Below are 22,352 nucleotides of genomic sequence, written 5' to 3'. Positions count from 1 at the left end.
AAAATAAAACAGAATAAAGAACACTTGGTCATTGGAGCAGCTTTAGACAGAGGGGAATGAAAGGAGGAAGGGAATAATACATACATACATACTCTTAAATAATAGAATAAATAATTAATATTTTTTTTCTTGTTTAGACTCACACCTCACACAAATTGCTACCTTTAACTTTTGAGTCTTCCTTGCCTTGCTGACAGGAAGCACAATGATGAAGCTGTTTGGCTCTACAATTTCCGTATAGGAGGGGATATAAGGATATCAATGTTGTTTAAGTGGGGATGAGGAGGCTGTCTTGGATCTGAACGATAAGGCTTAGTGGAGGCTGTTCCTGACACACAGGGCAGTTCCTGGTGAGGGGTGCAGCTGTGAGACATCGGCAGCCAGTACTGCCATCAGCTGGGGATGGGTGCATAATCCCTGGAGAGGAACCTCTAAACATAAAGTGTCTTGTATGAAGTTATGAAAGTCTTAAACTTTATTATACAAAAAATGGAAAGTTATTAAAATATTTTTCAATAGGGAATGGATGTGATGAAATTTATATATTAGATCTCCTAGGGAGCAGGGTAAGGGTGGACACAAAAGGATAAGACTGAATGTAGTGAGTCAAGTTTAGATGTTATAGCAATGGGGTACAAATAAAAGTAAAAGTAAAGAAGGTGAAGTGGGAGCCTAGATTATTTAGAAGTAGAATCAGCATGATTCAGGGATTTACTAGAGAATCCAGGTGCATTGTAGAGAGAAACCAGAGACAGACTATTAGAATTAGGTAAAAATTATGTAATTAATAAAAATTGGGAATATAGAGAAAATATATAGTGTTGTTTAGATTCAAGTTGTATCCACATGATAGATACAGGAGGATACTAAAGTTTATACATACCATCAGACAATTGATCCAGAATCCACTATATCACCTAAATTTTTTGTTGAGTATTATTCAAATAGTGTATCATTTTCAATTAATTTATTCATGCTAGAAATATGTATTATCTGTATAATATGGATTGGGCACTATTGTAGTTGTTGGCATCAAAGGTGGGAAATCCCAAATTTCACCTGGTAAATTAAGATTACTTAGGCAGCAGATGGATCTTTCATAGGATTCTTGTGAACACAACGAAGACACAGATTGATTACAGACAACTCAGGACACTGGTAAGTAGTTGGATTGCCTGTTCAATGTGTGCTGATTAAGGAATTGCTATTGTCTTAAAGAAAGTTCTCATTTAAGTTTGATCCTTGGCCTAATTTTTTTCAACTATATTATCAATTATTTGGAGAAATGTATTCATCATAATTACATTTTGAAGGGTGAGAGAAATATGAGAACAATATTCATAATAATTTTGACTGCTTGGATAAAAGAGTTGAGCCTAGAGAAAACTGAAAATAATAGCAACTTGTATTTAGGGAAAACTATACTTGTGAAAGTCCACTATAGGAGTAATGAGACAGTCAAAAAGTAAGTTTGATCATCAGTTTATTAGTAAAAATATAGTATATAAACTGAGTGCTGAAAGAACCGACCTGTGAGTTAGACCTAAGCAACAGGGGGCTCCTCACTCCTTCCCTTATCTTTGGCATCTATGTTCTGCCCACCATTCCCACAGTGGGAGCAGTTTCAAGGAGACAACCTTGAGAAAGCAATATGTTGTTGAGACCATCTGCATGGTGTGCATGACTGAACCCAGATAAAGCCTCTGCATACACTTTAAAGATTCTGTCCACCCTGATCAATGGCTCAGTGGATAGTGCAGGGGCCTGGTGTATGGACGTTCCGGATCAGATCCCCTGTCAGGGCACACAGGAGAAGTGAACATTTGCTCCCCCCCCTTCTCCTTTTCTCCCTTTTCTCCTCCAGTGGCCAGTGGCTCAATTTGTTGGAGCATAGCTTGGGGCGCTGAGGATAACTCCATTGTAGTGTATATCCTCAGGAGCTAAAAAAAAAAAAAAAAAGAAAAGAAAAGAAAAGAAAAGAAAAGCTTGGTGCTCCAACATCAGCCCCAGATGGGGTTGCTGAGATCCCAGTCTGGGCACATGTGGGAGTCTGTCTCAATATTTCTCCTCCTCTCACCTGAAAAAAAAAAAAGATTCTGGTGGGTGGGTGCGGAGATCTATTCTTCTTGTAGCTATTAACCGAGACAAGTCTCAATGTTCTCATTAAACCTGGCACCTATGCAACTGGAGTAGTCGGCCTCTTTCTTTGGTTTCTCCTTGCCCTCCAAGTATAAGAGCCAGTTTACAACACAAAAAAACAATTCTACACACATTACACACCCCTACCTACTTTATACTTTATGGTCTCAGTTGTGCATGTTACACTTTACAGAAGCATCCACAACAAAGCAAAAACACTTAGAAAATCAGAATATTGAAAACTTGAAGTTGTAACACACGAGGATTTAGAAGTAATAGAAATGAGAACGCTTACCTTGAGAAGTGCAGAATTATTTGGGGAGTATAATGGGATGAGGCACACCCATACTATAGCTTAAAATATTTTCAGCAAGGCTATAGCCATGATACTGTATTAAATGATCTCTTGAAGTAGATCTGAAACAAAAGGGTGAAACTTCAAAGCCACTCTTAGAAAGAGTTGTGTACCTCTGAATGTTTTCTTAATAAGTCTACCTAATCATTTGGTAGTTGCATGGTATATTGTCAGCAAATTTAATTTCAAATTAGATGACTTTTAAAAATAATCCCTTGAACCCTGAGATGCTATGATTTTGTGCCCCGAGGAGTCAAGGATGTACATTCAAGAACTAAAATGTATTCAATTCCTTTGAGTTTTGTTTTAGATGCTGGGGGTCTTCCCAGGTCCCCTCCATTGTGCCTCCAACCCCCTTGCCTTTTACTCTGAGCTGTCACAGGGTCTTCAGGGTCAGTGAGAGGAACTCAGAGCCTTCCATTCAGTAATTGAGCTCTATATCCACTCTCATTATAGTGTGTGTTCTTGAGGTTTCTGCAAACTGGAAGATAGTACTTTGGCAGAAAAACAAAAACACAAAAATTTGCTAAAAGGGGAAAAATTTAAGTTAGTCCTTTTAGTTTGACAGATTTCATTTTTTTTTTTTTTTTGTGAATCCAAGACTCTCTATTGAGTCAGCCACAATAAAACTATTTCAGCTTACTGGGAACATTATTTCTGAGTCACAGTAATATAATGATCTGAACATTTAAATGCTTCCACTCACCAGAATATACTATCTTTACTTCACAGCAGTACACTCTTAATGATAATATTTCTATTGCACACCACACTGTATGAAAATACCACAAGTTAAAAAAATTCTTTTAATTCATGAAAGAAATGTTCAAACATCAGGTCCCAATTTCACAATGATTTTTTTTCCTCTCAGAAAATATGCAAAAAATAATACATGACTCATTTATTAAAAGTCCCATGTTTTCAGTGCAAATTCCTAGTGAGGCTTTGGAATTGATGCTTCCCTTGAACTATTCCCATCTTCTCTGAGTCACCAAGGTTTTTAGATGTTGGCAGGAGAGCCTGTTCCTGCATTCTCAGTGTTACACGTGGCTAGGAACGAACATAATGTCAAACTTGAACTGTGAGTGAATTTAAGTACCACCCTTAGATCCAAGCATCCATGGCTCCAACCCTCAGCCCTGAGCTTTGCAGAGGTTCTCCAGTTATGATGTACAAATAGATTTCTCAAGATATTGTTAAAATGCACCCTGTGATTCAGTAGGTCTGGTGGTTGGGACCTGAGGACTTTCTTTTCTAACTAATTCCCAGGTAGTGCTGGTGTTGCCGATTGACAGATCCCACTTTGAGAATGACTGGTTTAGACACTCGCTCGGTCATTCCTCCAGACACACCCCCTCCCCACAAGATGAGTAGCTCATGTAATCCAAGGGACCTGCCATGCCAGAGGCTGTCACTCCTTCTAAACCAGGACTCCAAGAATTCCCTTCTGACCTGTGCATACTTGTCCACCCCATGACAGATCCAGCCACCAGCATGTGCATGTCTGGGTCTGAAGGTCAACAAAGGGCTGGTCATTTGGGGAAGGCTTAGCTGTGTGAGCTGGGGTGTGCTCCAGGCAGAGTCCCTCCTGTTGCAGATGGAGAGTGAGGAAGCGAGAGGAAAGGGGTTCCATTCATTTGCCATCTTGCCCCAGCAGGTAAATGTTGGGGGTGTTCTTTTAACTATTGATGTTACTGACAGGCAGAAATCCCATCCTGTTAAAGCTTATTTCTGATTTTAAGGTCATAGGGTCACAGCCTGGGTGATTCTCTTCATGAGAAACCATTGCATTTAAAGAGCTCTTCTTAGAGCAAAGAAATAATGCTTTCTTCCTTTCCATATAACCCTCCCGACAGTTTTCCCAAATGAACACAGAATGTAAGGGACAGTGTGTGGGATTTGAGGTTCCACAGATTTTAGCTGAAACCTCACTTGAACTCTCTGTGTGATTTTGAGCAAGCGAGTCACTTTTGAACAAGAGGTCATTCTTTGTCCTCAGTTTCTTGATCTTTAAAATGGGAATGGGAATGCTTCCCCACTCTCTCCTACCTTTTCCCCATGTACATTCAACTTACTTCTATTTATCCTTCACACATTAGCTCAAATTCTGCCGTATTGATAGACCAGGTACCTCTAGCTAATTTGGAAGTAAATGCACTCTTTTTTCTTGTTGCATTTGCAACCCTTGGCCCTTTGATATTCATGTTTTTATTTTGATTAATATCTACTAACCCATTTGATTCCAAATGCAAGGATCCTATCTCCTTAACTCCCTATCATGTCCTCTTTATCTGGCACAGAGCCTGGTATCTAATAGATGCTAAATCCGTGTTTGCTAAATAAGTAAACAAATGTGTGGTTATTGTCACAATTATAGATAAAATATGCAAAGTGACTGGCACATAGTAGGGGCTTAATAAATGACAGCTAAATTTTCAGCACACTGATATTGTAATTAAATATTTTATCTTGTTTCCTCATATTTGATTCATGTAGGAGAAAGGGGTGAATTTGGGACAACCACAATTTGAACTGTCCAAGTAAAAAAAATGTGGTTTGATAAACTACTGGCTTGAACCACTAGAATTATGATACATTTTTAAAAGTCTTAAGAAATAAAAATTTTAAAAAACCACTATTTAAAACAAAGGAAAAAAACAAAAAAATAATTTTGTCAGTTTTGCTTGATCCCTCACACTCATGCCCCAAATAGTGTGTCTTCTGAAAAGGCATGTGATGAATAACTCCTTACCCAACTGTTCGAGCTGACATCCCCAGCCTCCCCCTTACCCTCATATCTTGCATATTATTTTATCTATCCCTTCAATATTAGCCAGCCCAAATATACTGCAGTCAAATATTTCTGTGGCCTGTACTTGAAGAAAGAAACGATTTCTCAAATCTGTGAACAGGACATTTCTTTTCTCATGTCAAAATAACCCATCTGCTTGTACAACTGTTTCTAATTACTTCCCTGCCTGGACTCTCCACTTGAGGGGTTTGGCACCAGCACCCCGCCCAGAGCGCTGCCTCTGCCCAAATCCTCACAGGCAGCTCATCAACGCACTTGCAGCTCGGGGTAGAGCCCGGGACCTGCGCCGCTGAGGGTCTGTGGGTCCGTCTGCCCGGCGGTCTGCTGGAAGCACCTCGCCCTCCGGCAGCGCAGACACCCCCCCCCCCGTGAGCCCCACCTTGCAGAAGCACAGCTCGCCTCCACAGCTCTGGAGCTCAGCATGCGTCCCGCAGGTTTCAGGAACTTCTTGCTGCTGGCGTCCTCCCTCCTCTTCGCGGGGCTGTCAGCTGTTCCTCAAAGCTTCTCGCCATCTCTGAGGTAAGTTTGGTTTGTTATTCGGGACAGACCTGCCCTGCTTTGTGTGGCAAGGCTCAAGCAGGATGGCTGCCCTAAGCCAACAGCAGTTAGCGAAGTTGGACACAGGATAAACTGTTTTCAACCTGTTCCTGTTCCTTTCTTTCTATCTATGCGGTGTGTTGCCTTTTGCTTGTACTTTGGAAAAATTGAATCACCGAATAAATAAATAATTTTTTTTCCTATGCTTATACATATCAGGAGGATTTCTGCCATGAGTTAAAGGTGGTTCCATCTATGTGCATCTATATGTTTTCGTAGCTATAAAGCTGAATTATTTCATAGGCTTGTATTACATTTTGTATGATATTCTTAAAGCGATTTTGAGGCACACTGCAAAGCTCAACTTTTAAAAAGTATAGTTTATAATGTTTATAAGCACTGCTTAGTGCAACTTTACAAAGCGTTTTACCCTCTGCTCATAGCATGTATAGCTCTTTCTATGTAGTCATCTCTTCTTTTTCATAAAATAACTGCCCCTGGCCATCAGATAGTTAGTAATAGGACTTTTCAAAAAGAACTGAAAAGTTGGCTAAGTGTCATACTTTGGATTAATTTGTATTTAACCTACATGTACATATAAGATTCAGGGACAAAATTTCACAGAGCAGAGCTGTATCACCTCTGTCCAATTGGAAGAGGGTCCTATTCCTTGATGGGCAGGTCATCACTAGACATTTTGGTTATGGTCATTTCTCAGGTGATAGCCTGTGGGTGGTGCCACTTGCCTAGGCTAACACAGACTTCTAGAGGGAACTGGCCCCCAGGGAAATGTATGACTTTAGGTAGGACATCTATGTCTCCATCTGGGTGGACGTTGGAGGGAAACTTGGGCTCTGAGCAGTAGGAACAGTGTCTGTGCTTGACCATGGCCCCTCTGTGGTTTGTCTCCCCATGCAGAAGCGGGCCCGGGTCCACGTGCAGGCTGTCCCGAGCAGAGTCCGAGCGACGGTGCCGGGCGCCGGGGCAGCCCCCAGGGAGCGCTCTGTGCCACAGCAGGGGCCGGTGCGATTGCGGGGTCTGCATCTGTCATGTGAGTGAGCCGGGCGTGTACTTCGGGCCTCTGTGTGAGTGCCACGAGTGGGTGTGCGAGACCTACGATGGGAAGACCTGTGCAGGTAAGGAAAGACGCTGTCTCCTTCTGTGACACACCTGCGCCCAGGCAACTGGGAAACACTGCCTGCTGGCGTTGCTGCCGTTTGCCTGGGGAGAGAAGGCTAGGGCCGGACCTCCGCTCACATATCCATGAAGGACACTGTTGCCTTCAGCGAAGGTATTCTGTAGCTCGTCAATTCTGGAATCATATATTGTAACACTTTCCTTCACCCTAGAAGGAAATAATATTTGTCAATTATTAAGTAGAAATGATATTTGTAAAATTCATTTACTTAATTATAACTCTCATTTGTCTTTATTTTAGTTTCTTATTACAAACTAAACCTCCCAACATTCTCACCAACGGAGTTATTTTGCTGAGCTCCTCGACCCCAAACACTAACTTTAATCATAATATCTGCAGAAATAAGCCCGCCTTTTATTTTTACTAAGGCAATATGGGGAAATATTATTGTCCTAAATTCTGGGGGGCAGTTTGTGTCTTTGATCTCTGGATTGCCCTCACAACTTAAGATATAGTTCACAGATGTAAGTGCATATCAGGAACTGTGACAAGGAAAAAATACACAAGCTTATATTTACTTGGAAGCGATCACTTTTGTATTGTTTTAGTTGCTTAAAATTTCTAGCTGCAGTGAAACTTGGTATTTTGTAAGGGTGGAAATGAAGATAAATTCATTTCCTTGCACATTTTTAAGGAGTGATTTAGGCCCTGATTTTGTAAAGTATCAAGGTATTTCTTAGAGAACACCCCAACCTCTACCAATTTCACCTAAAAATCCCATTTACTTAAGGCCAAGGTCATTGTGAATGACCCAGGCATTCTATTAGTAAAAAGACAACACAATGTATTCCACCCAGAGTTTGGCATATTTGTAGGAAAAAAAATCACAACTTATTTACCCACAATGTAGCTAAGAATAAAGGGTCCAACACTAACATATAGAGATCAAGAATGGGTTTACAGCAATTTTTTTTTCTTGGCAACTGGGCCCAGAAGAGCACAGACTGAATACTTAATACGTGGGGCTGTTTGGCAGTGGAAAAAAATAGTCACGTAAGTAATTCATAGGGGCACAGGTGCTTCTACGTGGTTTGTTTATCCTGTGAAGGCTACAGCTGAACCCTTTAAAAATAGTAATTGCCACAACTTGTTATTTAAACTTATCCCTCCCCAAAACTGTCGTATTAAGGGCAGCTCTTTGGTCCGAAAGCTAAGTATTATCTAACATTTCATTTCAAATTTAACCTCTACCTCGCTTCCCTGGATTTTGTTGCTTCTGGCAAGGCCTCTTCAATATCATGAGTTCTGAGTACATTTTTGAAAGGGTGTTTTGTGCCGTTCTTTCACTGGGAAAGATGAGGTGAGATGCAATCTTCAGCCAGTGAAATTAGATATGGGGGTCATTAGATAAAACTTCTCTAATTGAGGAAGCTTCTCTGGTTCTTGTTAAAATTACACAGAGGGAGTGCTGTGATATACAGTGCTCTTGTTTATCCCCCATGGAAAGTGATGTGCTGTTTACCCTTAACATCTTAGTCACTGCATTCCTTCCTTCCTGATACAAAATGCAGCACTGAGTCACCCATGGTTTTGTTGGCTTATGTGTGCATTCTTGCAGAAGGCAAACTGCTTCTCTTCATGTCAAGGCCGAATGAAATAACTGTGTTTGTTCTCCATTCTCATCCTCCTGACTGAAACCCTTGGAAGTCTATGCTCCAGGACCTGGTGCAGAATCTGCCCCTGCAAATGTTCTGTGTTTGCCTGGTCCATGAGGACATCCTTCCACACAGCCCATCGTGCTGCCTGGCCAACTCGGCCACTGCTTCTGTGCTTTAAATTTAGCTGCTCAACTTCATCTTCAAAAAGTACTTTCAATATTGTAGCTAGCTAATCATTTAGAAACATAGCAGATAATTTTTTATGTTTTTATGTGCACCTGAGTCTTCACCTCTCTGATAAGCCCCTGTCTGTATTTTCTAGAATGGTTAAGACTTTGGGTTCCGGAGGAAATTTTCCAGGATTTAAATTGGCTGTGTGAACTTGGGCAGCAGCTACGTAAACTTGATTTCATCATCTGTAAAGTGGTATAGCACAGTTATTATCCCACTTTACAGATATGTAGATGTATATAACATAATATTAATCCAGCAATGCATAAAAAGTGAACTAGTTTGGATAGGTAGATGGATGGATAGATGGATGGGTGGATGGATAGATGAATAGATAGATTAGATAGATAGATAATAGATAGATAGATAAATAGATAGATAGATAGATAGATAGATAGATAGATTAGCTTTTTATTTGTGGGCAGTTGACTCAGTAAAAGCAATTGCCTTTTCTTAGCATAGTCTGGGCCGGTTGTTATTGATCCAAAGCTCAAAAGGTCGAGCAAGGATAGCTATTTTGGCCCAGCCTCAGAGCAGCTGTATTAGATACATCATGCCCTTTTAAAATTAAGTCCATTGGGATTCTAATACTGTGAATCACAAGAAACATACTTATTTTAGTTTGAGCTAGTTGAAAGTAATTACGTTTACAAGGTCACCAGTGGTCTGTTTCTTCCAGTGTCCACTTGTTGTCACATGCATCTTCCTTAGAATTCAGTGGCATAAAGCTTGGCCCAGCAGTTGTTCCTGTGGGTGTTATGGTCTAATAATGAGTAACCTAATTTTGGTGAAATATGTCTTGGAGAAGAGTAAAATGTTTGGTTACATAAAAACAAACTTGTAGTTACTATTACTAGGCATCCCTGGAAAGCCCCCTGAACAGCTATGATTTCACTTAAATAAAATATTGGTTTCTTGAAAATCTTCTTTAATCACTTTTGATATATATATATCTCACTTAAAAGAATTTCAGTTTTAATAACTGGGAAGAGCTAACTGAATTCAATTTAACAAACATGTATGAAGTATTGTATCTCTGCTATTGAAGGGGATATAAAGGTGAAGAGAACTTCCTATTGAGTAAGGAGGTCAAAAGAAATACCAAATACCCATAATGCAATGCAGAATATAATTTCTACAAATTTTTATGAGGGTTTCTTTAAGGCAGAAATTAAATATTGTGGTATTGTGGTTAGAAGTTCTTAAGGATGTGGTAGGACTTACATCTTTAAGTTTAGGGAGGTTTTTAATCCAAAAGGTAGACTGTTGGAATTCTGAGTGAAAAAAAGTTCAAGGAAATATTTAAAGGCAAGAAAGTATGAAGATGTTTTGAGGGAATAATGAGGAGTTCTGTGTTTGGCTTGGCTGGATCTTAGGGCTGTGGGAAAGTGGTAGAAGATATATTGAGAGTTAGAAATGGCCTGACCTGTGGTGGTGCAGTGGATAAAGCATCGACCTGGAAATGCTGAGGTCGCCGGTTCGAAACCCTGGACTTGCCTGGTCAAGGCACATATGGGAGTTGATGCTTCCAGCTCCTCCCCCTTTCTCTCTCTCTGTCTCTCCTCTCTCTCTCTCTCTCTGTCTCTCCCTCTCCTCTCTAATAAAATGAATAAATAAATTAAAAAAAGAAAGTACTGACTTAACATCACATAATAAACCTTCCTCTTAAAAAAAACAAAAAGAGTTAGAAATGAACATATTGTATAGGACTTTAAATCTGGATGTTAAACAGGCTATAGGAGCCATGAAGTGATTGAACTTGGGAACCACGATTAGTGTTTGAACTCATGAAAAGAAATGTGGTGCCTGAGGGCACAGCAGATTGGGGGTAGACACTTGATAGGCAAGAACTAAGTTTAAATTATAGTCCAATCTCCCTGGCTGGGTAGTTCAGTTGGTTAGAGCATCATCATTCTGATACACCAAAGTTACGGGTTTGATCCCTGGTCAGGGCACATACAAGAGACAATCAATGAATGCATGAAATAAGTGGAACAACAAATCGATATTTCTCTCTCTCTCTTTTTGTCTGTATCTAAAAATGAATAAACTAAAAAAAAATTGTAGTCCACCAGGAGAGACCATAGTTAGAATGGATGAACTTTAAACACTGTTGAAACCTGCTCTTTAATACCATCCCCAGTAAAAGAAGGTGTTGAACAGACAGACTCTGATTTTCACCTTTCATGGTTTTCATCATGGTCCTAATATTTCCTGTAGTTTTGTAGAACACATTCAGGAGTCACCCATGAATAACTCAACTCACTTCATGCAAGCTTCTTGTTTGAGCTCCACTCCCCTAGGGTCATCCATTTTAGGTAAATGTATCTTGTCTTACCCCAAGTGACAGATAAAATTGAAAGGTTTTCATCCCCAGGAAAGTGCCAGTTCTGCACACCATTTTCTCTCAACTGTACTGCTTTATTTGGAAACCACTCTGCAGCTCCACCATAGAGACCAAAATATGTTGGCTTTGGGTTAAGTCATTTCCATGCCTTAATAGCCCAGAGGAGCATATTTATAATATCATGGGATGTAGATCAAATAGTGTCAGTGTGATAAGTTCAGCAGTTATTTTTTGAAGTAAAGTTTCTCCAGAAAGAGGGGAATATATGGGAGCAGAATTATTTGTTATAATTTTTAAATTTGCAAAGCATAAACCTCCTTCATAAAGTTCTCAAACTTCTTCAACATATTTTGAGACATAATGCTAAAGTTGACACTGATGTCTCTTGGTATCATAACCCTTGCGGGGAAAAAAAATGCTCAGCTCTCTGGGCCTCAGACTCAGATTGTTAAATCTGACCTGTGACTCATGATGCTCAGTGTTTGGAGGTGGATGATTAATATCATAGAACCAGAGATCCCAGATCCTTTGTCTGAAGAATTCCTGTCTGAGGAGCTATGAAGTAAGACAAGACATTTCCTAAGTTCTTTCTCTTGTAATTTTATTATTGCTGCTATAACAAATTACCACAAACCTGGTGACTTAAACAACATAAAGGTATTTTCTTACAGTATTATATGTGAGATGTCTAGTGGGGGGTCCCCCAAGCTAAGGTGTTGGCTGGTTTTCTTCCTTTCTGGAGATTCTCAGAAAGAATCCATTTCATTGGAATTCAATGTTGAGAAGACTTAGTTGTATGCAATTATAGACTGATGTCCTTTGTTTCCTTGCTGGCTTTCAGCTGGGGAAATCTTCCTGATTTCCTAGATGCCTCTCTTGGGTCCTTGCATGTACACCCCTACATCTCAGAAACAGATGTCAGATCCTTCTCATGATGCCATCTCTCTGAGCTTCTTCCATTGTCATGTCCTCTCTCACGCCTGGAAATGCGCTGCACTATAAACACTCGTGTGATTAGATATGGCCCAACCAGATAGTTCAGTATACTCTTCCTATCTGAAGATCCGTAATCTTAATCACATCAACAAAGTCCCCTTTGCTATGTAAGATAACATATTTACCAATTCAAGGATGTGGACATCTTTGAGGCCCTTGTTCTTCCAAACACAGCCACCATACTGTAACGTACAAGAGGGATGCCATGATGTGTGAATGGTGAGGAAGAGAGGTTCCAACTTTGTTAATACCTGGCTGTTCTTATGCTACATTCAGGATGCAAGTATTGAGTCCTTTCCTTTTTTTCAGAGTTTATCCTCATAATCTAATGATTTGCCCTGGCCCTAGTCTCTCCTACACTGTTGCTTGTAAAGAGCATTGGGTTTCTGGTAGAGATCATGAAGAATGATGTACAGCCCAGCAGTTGTCTAGGTTCAGTGCTTGACATTATCACTTGCCAACTGTGGAGTGAGTTACTCAAAAATGCACAACTTCCATTTTCTTATTTATGAAATGGGGACAATAATAGTATCAAATAAGGATAGTAGTAATGTCAAAACATAGAAGTGATTAGTAAGTTATTTGAATTACTATGTTTATTTATGATGCACCTCTCTTACCCTAGCTTTATACTTGGTCCTAAGATACTTACTTACTCTCCAAAAGTATTTTTCCTTCTATACTGCATCTTCTTCTAGGTTTACATCAGAGGGAAACGTCAAATCAGGTGGAACTGGGAAATCTGAAGCCTTTTTTCATAGAGAAATTTAGATTTCAAAACTGGTGTGGGATTCACGGTCAGGAGACACATCTGAGAAGAGGAGAAGGGTAGTATTAGTGGTGCTGAGAGTACCACGGGATTTTCCATGACATTTTTAGGCCCCCACCCAGGTAAATTCTCAAGTTATATTCCATTAACTCTTACATTGATAAGGATAGAAAGCTGCAAGAAGGTTGCAGATCTCATTTTCTTTGGAAAAGAGTGCTTTGTCTCTTCAAGGATCACATTTCCTGGCAAATAAGAAACTATATTTTGTAATAGAACTCATTCTTCTGTCAGCTCTAAATCGTCTTACTTAAGGCTGGGTAGAAGAATGACAGCTTTGTAAAGGGAAAAGAAAAATAAGACCTTTTATCAGGTTGCTCACTGACTTGACCTTGTGTCACTCCAGACCTAACTTGTGAGGTAAGATAATTGTCTATGCCAAGAGCCCTATCATCTTAACTGTATACATAATCCCTAGTTCAGATATCAAATTATTCCAAGTGAAAGTTTCCCACTCTAGTTTCCTGTTTTATTATTGTATCTGCATACTTCCTAGGGAATGACAGGCTAAAAATATTTTTAAAAAGAGGCCAGTGAGTTTTGGTTTTGCTTATAAACTTCTCTTTTGGCAAAGCACTAACTGTACATTTGTGATTTAGTCAATTGTGGTGGTAAGGAGCCGACATCAGAAAATCAAAACATGGTAAATGTAGTTCTTAATTGTTTACTACTACACTTCCAAAGCTATCCCTTTGTGCTGTACAAATTATTAAACAAATCTGATTATTTTTCTAAACAAGGTGACTTGTCCATTTAAGTATTTTCCTTGCCAAAACAAAATGACAAGTTACAGACTTTTTTCGTTGCTTTCTTGGTCAATACCATTATTTATATAAACTCCAAGAATGGTTTTGACATGAAAATAATTCATTTGTTTCAAGAAAGAAAATATTTGATTTATTAGCTATGCACCAGATAGACATCTCAGTTGCTGCTTGCATGAATTTGAACCTTAAAATGAATGCTGCGTTAGAGACACAAAAAATAATAGGAAAATATCTGCTTATATTTGAGTATGCTTTGCTGGAAAATATATACTTTTGTACATATAACATTTTAATTATTATACAACTGTTAAGAGGTAGTCAAAATTATTATTCTCCAACTATCATACTAAGTAATTCTAGGATGGCTTCTCTTCAGGCATATTAAAGTTGTTCTGAAATCGCTTGTTTGCCTGACCTTGGTGGCACAGTGGATAAAGTATTGATGCTGAGGTTGCTAGTTCGAAACCCTAGGCTTGCTTGGTCAAGGCACATATAGAAGTTGATGCTTCCTGTTTTTCTCCCCTTTCTCTCTCTCTCTTCCTCCTCTCTAAAATAAGTAAATAAAATCTTAAAAAAGAAAAAAAATCTCATATCTAGGGAAAATATTTTCATGAATTTGAAGTCCTGAAATGAGGACATACTTTTAGGAACCTCATTTTTACATTTAAAAATATACATTATGTTGATTTTTTTCATGGGAAAGTAGATTTGGACCCTTGTTTTTCTGTCTTATGTCAGAGAAGTGCACAACAAAACTCAAATAGTGGGCACAACAAAACTCAATAGTGGGTATTCATTTAGCATCAAAAGAAGTCCAGATAACAGAAATCACTGGAACTTAAATTACTTGTCGTCCCAACAAAGAGCATTTTTCTCTGCTATAACTAAAATTTTTAGAGTGATTGCATTTAGAACCAATTATTATCCAAATAAAGATTCTCCAGAGTCAACAATGGGAGAAACTCTTCCATGACCTTTGATTTTCCTTGTAAGAGAGTCAAATATATACATTTATTAATTTCATGAATATTAACCAGTGTTATTTTGTATATTACATATTTGGCTATTATGTATCAATCATATTAAAGATTATCTTTTGTGCTATAGAAAGACTATTTGTAATATGAAATCTAGAAATTCAAATACATGTAATTTTTAATATATGTATAGTCTTTTTGGGAATAAAGTGATGCCAATGAACACAAATGCACAGTGAGGGGAGAAAGGTGCCCACAGAAAACTGAATAATTTTGATTGTTGTCACAAGAGTTTACTTAATGCCTTGAAGTTGGGTGTGTCATTCTTTTGGTCGTGACATGAGAGGAAATACTTGATGTTTCTTAGATCTTTGTATAACCTGTACTTTATATGGAAATACCATTAGGCAAAAGGAACCACATGGCCCACCCTGATATCTGTCCTCTGCCTTCTTCTTGTACTCTGCAAGGTGGCATGGCAGAAGGGAGTTAAATTGTTGACAGCAATAATTCTATCAGCCACAAGATTTAACATAGACATTCAAATATGGTGGCTCTTTGGTGAAATTAGTTGATTGATGTGATTGTAAATATCTAACTGACACTTAAATTTATTTTGGAGGTAAATATATTTTGTTTTTAAGTGTTACTAAATTAATTACATAAAAATTATATTGGCATCCTGAAAGTTTTTATGAGGGGGCAAGAAAACTAAAACTAAAAATATATCCAGAGCTTATATACAAGAAGGAATTCATCTCAATCTTAAAAAAATGAATTTTCTAAATATAGACTTGATGTTCTATAGGCGAAAGGGCAAGTGTTCATCTCCACTGTACTTGCATTTACTCACTGTCATTTGATGGCACCTTCCAACTAATCTTTGTATAAATGCATGTTCTAAATTCCATAAAACAGCAGTTTGGTGAAAACCAAATTATTGATACATGTCATGAGACAGGTTCAATAATTTTTTTATATGCACATTCAGTAAGATATTTATCTACCTTTTGTTAAATTACTCTCTTTAATTTTTATTCTTTTTCTACCTTAAAAAGATATTTTATGTAGATAATATGTTTGGTTTCTTTAATAAGCTACTTTTAAATTTTTTTATCTTCTGTGAATTTCAAGAAAACATTGAAATCAGTCTACATATTTGGTATTTAGATTTGTTTTTCTGATTTTAAGCAATAAAATTTAATTCAGTTTATAATAAAGAAGAATGTAGGCAGTTTTAAATTGTGTGAACTGTCAACACAACTATTCGTTGGCCAGTCAACCACTGCAAGCTAATTGACAACACTTCTTTCTATGTTGTTAATTAACTAAATTTACAATATATTTCCTGTCTTCTAATGAGAATTCTAGGTTCTTTCGGGACTAATTTTTCATAACATTTGCTTGATTATGAAATTTAAAATGCTTAATTTTATTGGCAGTCCATACAAGTATAAATATTTTTGACAAAAATATGTGTATAATTATTAGAAAGGTTGTATAAAGTAGTCACTATTTTTAAGAGTTGAAATTCTGAAAATGAACTGCTTTCTCATATATGAAGATCCAAGGACTTATATATAAATATAAAATAAGAGATGTACATATTGGTAGTGTATGTGTACAATTATTATATCATTGTTCAATCACCAGCTATTTATTAAGCAACTGCTATGGATCAGACCCTGCATTGGTAGCTTTAGGGGTTATAAAAATTAAAGATGATGATTTTTCTTGGAAAATGTCATAATAGGTTTAAATTTTAGTACACTGCAGTAAAAGAGGTACAAAGTACCTCACACATGAGGAGTTTGAGCTGTTTTGAATATGAGTAAGATATTAACTAGTGTATATGAAAGGCTTGGCATTTTAGTCAGAGGGTGAAAATAAGCAAAATTTGAAGGTGAAGCACCTTGGGAAGTAGTCTTGCTTGTTTCAGTCAATGGCTTCTTTCTGAGGGGTTATCTGAGAGAAGCCTGCAGAGATAAGTGGGAGCAGCTTATAGGAAGCTTTTCAAAGCCAGAAAGTGACTCTGAACAGTTCTTGGCAGGTAATGGTGAGCAGCGAATTTGCTTTTTCAGATAGAGGTTTCAGGGATGTTGATCTTAGGATAAGTGGAAAGAGAAAAGTCTTTAAATAGAGAGTACAATGAGAAAGCTTTTATAATAGCCAAGAGTGAAAACTAATAAGATTCTGAATGATGTTGTTGACCATAGAAACAAAAGGGAAGGAATAATGCTAATTACATTGTTATATGATGGAAATGACAGGGGTTGGAACCTGGACTGAGGAAGTAGGGGCAAGACTTAATGAGAAAATGTGAACTGTTATGGTCATATTGGTTTTCCTATAGTTGAGTTCTACAACCTCCCACCCTTACCATAGAGACACTTGGGGTCTATTCATGATTTGAAATGAAAGGATTAAGTCCCTGCATATGTAGAGACCCCCTGCCCTGCTCTGGTGCTAAGCTCTGGTACCTTTTCTCATTCGAATATCTCCCACCCCAGAGAGTAGAGGAAGATATATGGAGTTCATAATACAGCCCTCTAAAGGTGGCCCAGTGGTGGCCAAAGAATATATCAGCTGCCAATTTTGCCTTCTTTGCCAATTTATCACATGATTAGCATGTTCTAGGAGCAGAAAAGGTTTTTTAGAAGTTAACAACTCCTGAGCTTAACTCATCTTCTCTCATATATCACATCCAGATAAGTTTATAGTTATTTAAATGCATATTTATTTTTATTGGGATGTCTAGGACACTTTGACTCTTTAGCTATAGGTAACCATTTATCATTAGAGTTGTGAAAGAGGAATGAGAAATGAAATTATAGGTTGTATGTTAATCAAACACTAGTTACAACTCTTGAATATAGTGTTATTTTTACTGTACTCAAAATAAAATAAAATGTGCCTTAATTATATTCATTATGTAAAAATAACTTCAATCTAAAGTAATCAGTGATGAAATTCTTTATGAAAATACCAGAAACTTAACTTTTTTTTCTAAGGAAAATAAATCTAAGCATTACTTTTGTGTGTCTGGTTTTGTATGTGTGTGTGTGTGTGTGTGTGTGTGTATCTCCAATAGTATATTACAAGATGGTATGAAATTTAATTATAGTATATCATGAAGTAGGTAAAAATCCTAAGTATGCTATGAAATCTATTAATTCTGTGTAGTAATTTTCTTATGACTTCCCTTCATACCTTTAAATGTATTAATACTAAATAAGATGGAGTAATTTAGGCTTATTTTGTGGTGGGTGTGCCTGAGATACTTAGGTGCACTGGGTAGGACATTTTTGGAGGGTCTAAGTAATAGAAAACTGAACCCAAATATGCTTTAAAAATTACCAAATTGAAATTTAAGAACAGCAGTTTCCAAAATGTGGTTCTTGAGCCAGCATCAATTGGGGTCTTGTAAGAAATCCAATTTCTGAAGCCCCAACCTGATTTACTAAACGAGAAAGTCCGACTGAGGGGCTCAGCCATCAGCTTTAACAAGCCCTCCTGGGTTGCTCTGATGCATAATAAAATTTGAGCATCAGTGGTCTAGGACTGAATCTATCTTTGGGTGCAACTCAATATAGAGCTCAAAGGTTACAACCACGATATAATAGTGGGCTCTGCTACCCCTGGGATTGCCCCATTTTCCGGCTTCACATGGTGGCCAATGACAGCTTTAGATATACCTTGTGATTCAGTGTATCTAGTGGACAAGAGAAATGATTTCACCTCAAACTGTTTGATACCAGATAGAAATCTGGATTTACACCAAGAAATGAAGATAACTAGAAATGGTAACTACAGTGGGTCAGTATATAGAGAGTGCAAGTGACTGCAAAGAAAGCAGAAATCAGGGATGAGATATTAGAGAAAAGCAGGAAATTAGGTAAATGGGATAACAAACATTTGAGAAGTAAGGGAAAATGGTAAATAGTGCAGATATGCAACATGGGTTTCATGTTTTAGAAGAGTAGACCCTTTGCAGCTTTAAAATTTCATAAGCTATTTTAATGTCATGTTTAATATTGTAAAATAATGATAATTTTAACCATTCATGCTAATTGCTCTTCTCTGTGGCTATATTACTATTCATTTATTCAATCATTGCACATTTATTTAGCACTATAAGGGACATAAGCACACCCAGTATTCCACATTCTATTTAGGTTACTTTTACACACAGAAAAAGAAACATGACTATACTGTAGAATTCAAGTGTAAGTTTTTTCTTCTTTGAATGCTTTCTTAATGACCTCAGTCAAATGGGGAAAAAAATATCAACCTATGTAAAGAACTCTCTAAATACATTCTTAATATCAATATTTTATAATAAAGCTTTCTTGATAATACGTCTTCATAAATCTTGAATTTGTTTTATTGCTTTCAGGCACTCCCCGTGATTTTAATAAGCTATCTTATATTTTGTGACTATATCTTCATTAGGTCAAAATGCCCCGGTTTACTGTATTCTTTGAGCACATTATGTTTCACAAAGGAAATGCGTAGGTGTAGCTCCAAGGCAGGTGTTGTTATCCTGTCAAATTGCTCAAGCTAATTTTGAGCCAGGTCAGGTCAGTTGCTGGGACACATCTGAGGAGCACAAGAAATTATGTGGAGCCTGTTGATAACAACTTGTCCTTGTACTGCGACCCAAAACAATACCAAACCTGCCATGTTACCAACTCTTTTGTTAAAACAGAAGGCCCATGTTGGAGGTTTATGCCAATGTTGCTAAAAGGAGAAAATAAAGATGATTTAAAAATATGGTTGTAATTGTTGAAAAGTTGGCAGTGAAAAATATAGATAAATTTGCAATTATAATTATACTTGCAAAAGCATTCTTTTAACATAAATATTTTATGTGTAGTTAAATTACTTCTGTTGTGTTTTTCAAGCTTGGATGAACATAAGAATTAGCTGTGGTGTTTTCCTATCATTAGTTTCTAAGTCCCTCTTCTGAAGAAATGCATTTCATAGATGTGTTTCTTTGATCTTTGTCCCAGGTAATTGAATGCTCAGACTGGCCTAAGTAAGAAATTTGTATACTTTTCAAGGAAATAAATGTGGGACACTCCTAGAAATATATCCAATCTTAGCTTATAAATTGAATTTATTTTATATTGGTGGTTTTCAACTGTTTTATACTTGGGGACCCTGGAAATAGGAAAATTATTTCGGGGACTGCTAAGGCAGAAATCACCGTGAGCATAAATAAATTAAACTAAGACCATTGGTTCTATAATCTTTATACAACATCAGGGTGGTTAACTCTTGTGAACCCACATGAAATTGGGCAGACCAGTCCACCAACAGGTGGTTGTAAAACAAAGCTTTACATAGTACTCCCCTTGATATTCCCAGTACCCCAACTGGCACCATACATAGAGAACAGTATGCAAAGCTTGTGATTTTCTAACTGAGGAGCCACTGTGCCACCTCACCCGCAGGTGTTGTAAAGTACCAAAAGCTGCAGAATTAATATTAATATTTTGGGAAGCTTGAAGAACATTTTATAAATTTGGGTTAAGGTGTGCAGAGAAATTGTGAGAAATAGTCTCTGTACTGTGTGATTGGCATGACCAGGATGGCCCTTGGCATTGTATTGTAAATGCAAAGCGGTGAATGGCTAGCCAGGTACAGGGAGAGAAAAGCCAAAATAAACCTTTTCTTATAGCAATGAGCCATTCGCAGGCATTTGTCCCCATGGAAACTACCTCTCCTGTGTAAATGCATGTGGTTAATACGTGTGACTCTGGACAGAGAGATGGCGGATGAACACTAGAAAATATAGGAATGCCTTTTAATATGTAAAGAAACATCTTTATACCATTGTGTTGATTTGTAAATTTTGTTTTCTCCAAAAAGGATGTATGGCTTGCAAATTGAACATGATCCTATCATGTTAAAGGACATATGACTATAACCAATAGTGGTAAAGGGCTCCTAATTACAATTTTTGCTTCTGTACTTCCCACTTACAAAACTATAAAAACTAAGTAGAACAAAGGGTCGGCGCGCGCTCTCCCTCAGACCACTGTTGGAATTGCCGCCGCTTGGCCAAGCTAGATAATAAAGCTTTGATGTGTAATCGGTGGACTTTGTTCGTGTCTTCAATGTTTCAGGTCCCTCCGGATTAAGATTAACACTAACCACTAAGCCATACACCTGAAACCAATACAAAATAAAACTGAAAGAAAAAATATTACATATCCTTACAGTTCATTTAGGTTGGAAAGTAGGGTTAACCTTCCTAATTCAAATGGTGCCTAAGAAGATAGATGAAGTGTTAACTAGGTTTATGTCCAGGGCACAGATGGAGAGCTTTGCACAGCCATGCAGAAAGGTTGAGGCCCAGGACGTGGTGATAGTAGAGATACTGGGGTTCTGAGGTGAAGATCAAGTGGGCCTCAGCTGCTAATGAAACAGAAGAGACAGAGGAGGAAGTTGATGGGGCTCCCAGTAAATGAAAATATTGATATTTCCTAAAGGATGTTGAGATAATACAAGCCATGCCTGTCAAACCAAAGAGCCAGCCCTGGCATTTGGTGGTATGTACAATTCCAAATGAGGCTGGACTCAAATGAATCATCGCTTTCCTTGTGAGAAGGCATGGTTTTTCCAGAGCAATCAGCACATTTTTTTATTGTCATTTTAAAGGGAGTTTAGTTTTTAGTTTAACATACACATTCTACTGATTCTATATCTTGATTTACAAGAGTGGATGGCATCCCACAAGGAGCCGAGTTTATTCCTTTACTTTTAGGTAGGTTAAGGACATATGCCTGTTCAGTTTTCCCATGTTCACTGTAAAATAGGGAAGCCCTCAGGAACTGACACTGGTGGGGATTCCAGGTCACAGGCATTGTAACCAGGAATATTTATCTGACTCTTAATTCTACCTTGTGAGAGCTGTGTCAGAATGTAAAAGCTGCTGACCCCAACAGACAAGTTTCCTAACCTATAACCTGAAGACTAAGACTTTTAATAAAAGTGCATATGTCGTGTGCCTAAGCATTGAGAATATGAATATATTATTCATAGTAGCCCCACTACTACTTTTTGACATAAGCATTATTATGTTCTGACAAAAGTAATAATGATGGATCTTTCTTATAGGATTTTTATAAGTCATCAATGAGATTACAGATATTAAACAAACAAGTAAAAATCATGTTCCAAAGTAGGAATCAAATTCTACTTTTTTGGAGGTATAAATTGCACACTGCTTTGAAATGACAAAATGTTTCCCCCAACCCCCACTTATTTAAACTTTTGTAGAACCTTTCTCATTTAATTAAACACATGACATATAGGAGGTGTTCAATATATTTTAGTTCCACTTCAATGTTTAGGCATGTGATTTGAAAAGACTACACGGTGTAGTTAATATATATGGGCTTCTGAGCTAAATATATATATATATATATATATGTATATATATATAATGACAGATAACATCTTGTCTTGTCTTGGACTGGCTGGGCAACACTGAACAGTTTATTTTACCTCTTCTGAGCCTGTTTCTCACTGGAAGATGAAAAACCATGTTACAGTGTCCTT

At 37.7% G+C, this 22,352-nt stretch overlaps 1 protein-coding gene across 1 annotated transcript in view; it reads left to right on the top strand.

Moving 5' to 3' along the window:
• Nucleotides 1-5,550: 5,550 nt before the first annotated feature.
• Nucleotides 5,551-22,352, top strand: part of ITGBL1 (integrin subunit beta like 1) — a 234,985-nt gene continuing 218,183 nt past the window's right edge. Inside the window, exons 1-2 of the mRNA XM_066234693.1 lie at nt 5,551-5,825; nt 6,762-6,979. Of these exons, the coding sequence (XP_066090790.1) occupies nt 5,728-5,825; nt 6,762-6,979 (316 nt within the window). The 5' untranslated portion in view covers nt 5,551-5,727. The remainder of the gene's footprint in view (nt 5,826-6,761; nt 6,980-22,352) is intronic.

The sequence above is a fragment of the Saccopteryx bilineata genome, chromosome 6 (genome assembly GCF_036850765.1).
Source record: "Saccopteryx bilineata isolate mSacBil1 chromosome 6, mSacBil1_pri_phased_curated, whole genome shotgun sequence".
In the NCBI taxonomy this organism is placed as follows: Eukaryota; Metazoa; Chordata; class Mammalia; order Chiroptera; family Emballonuridae; genus Saccopteryx; species Saccopteryx bilineata.
This window is presented reverse-complemented; position numbering and strand designations above follow the sequence as displayed.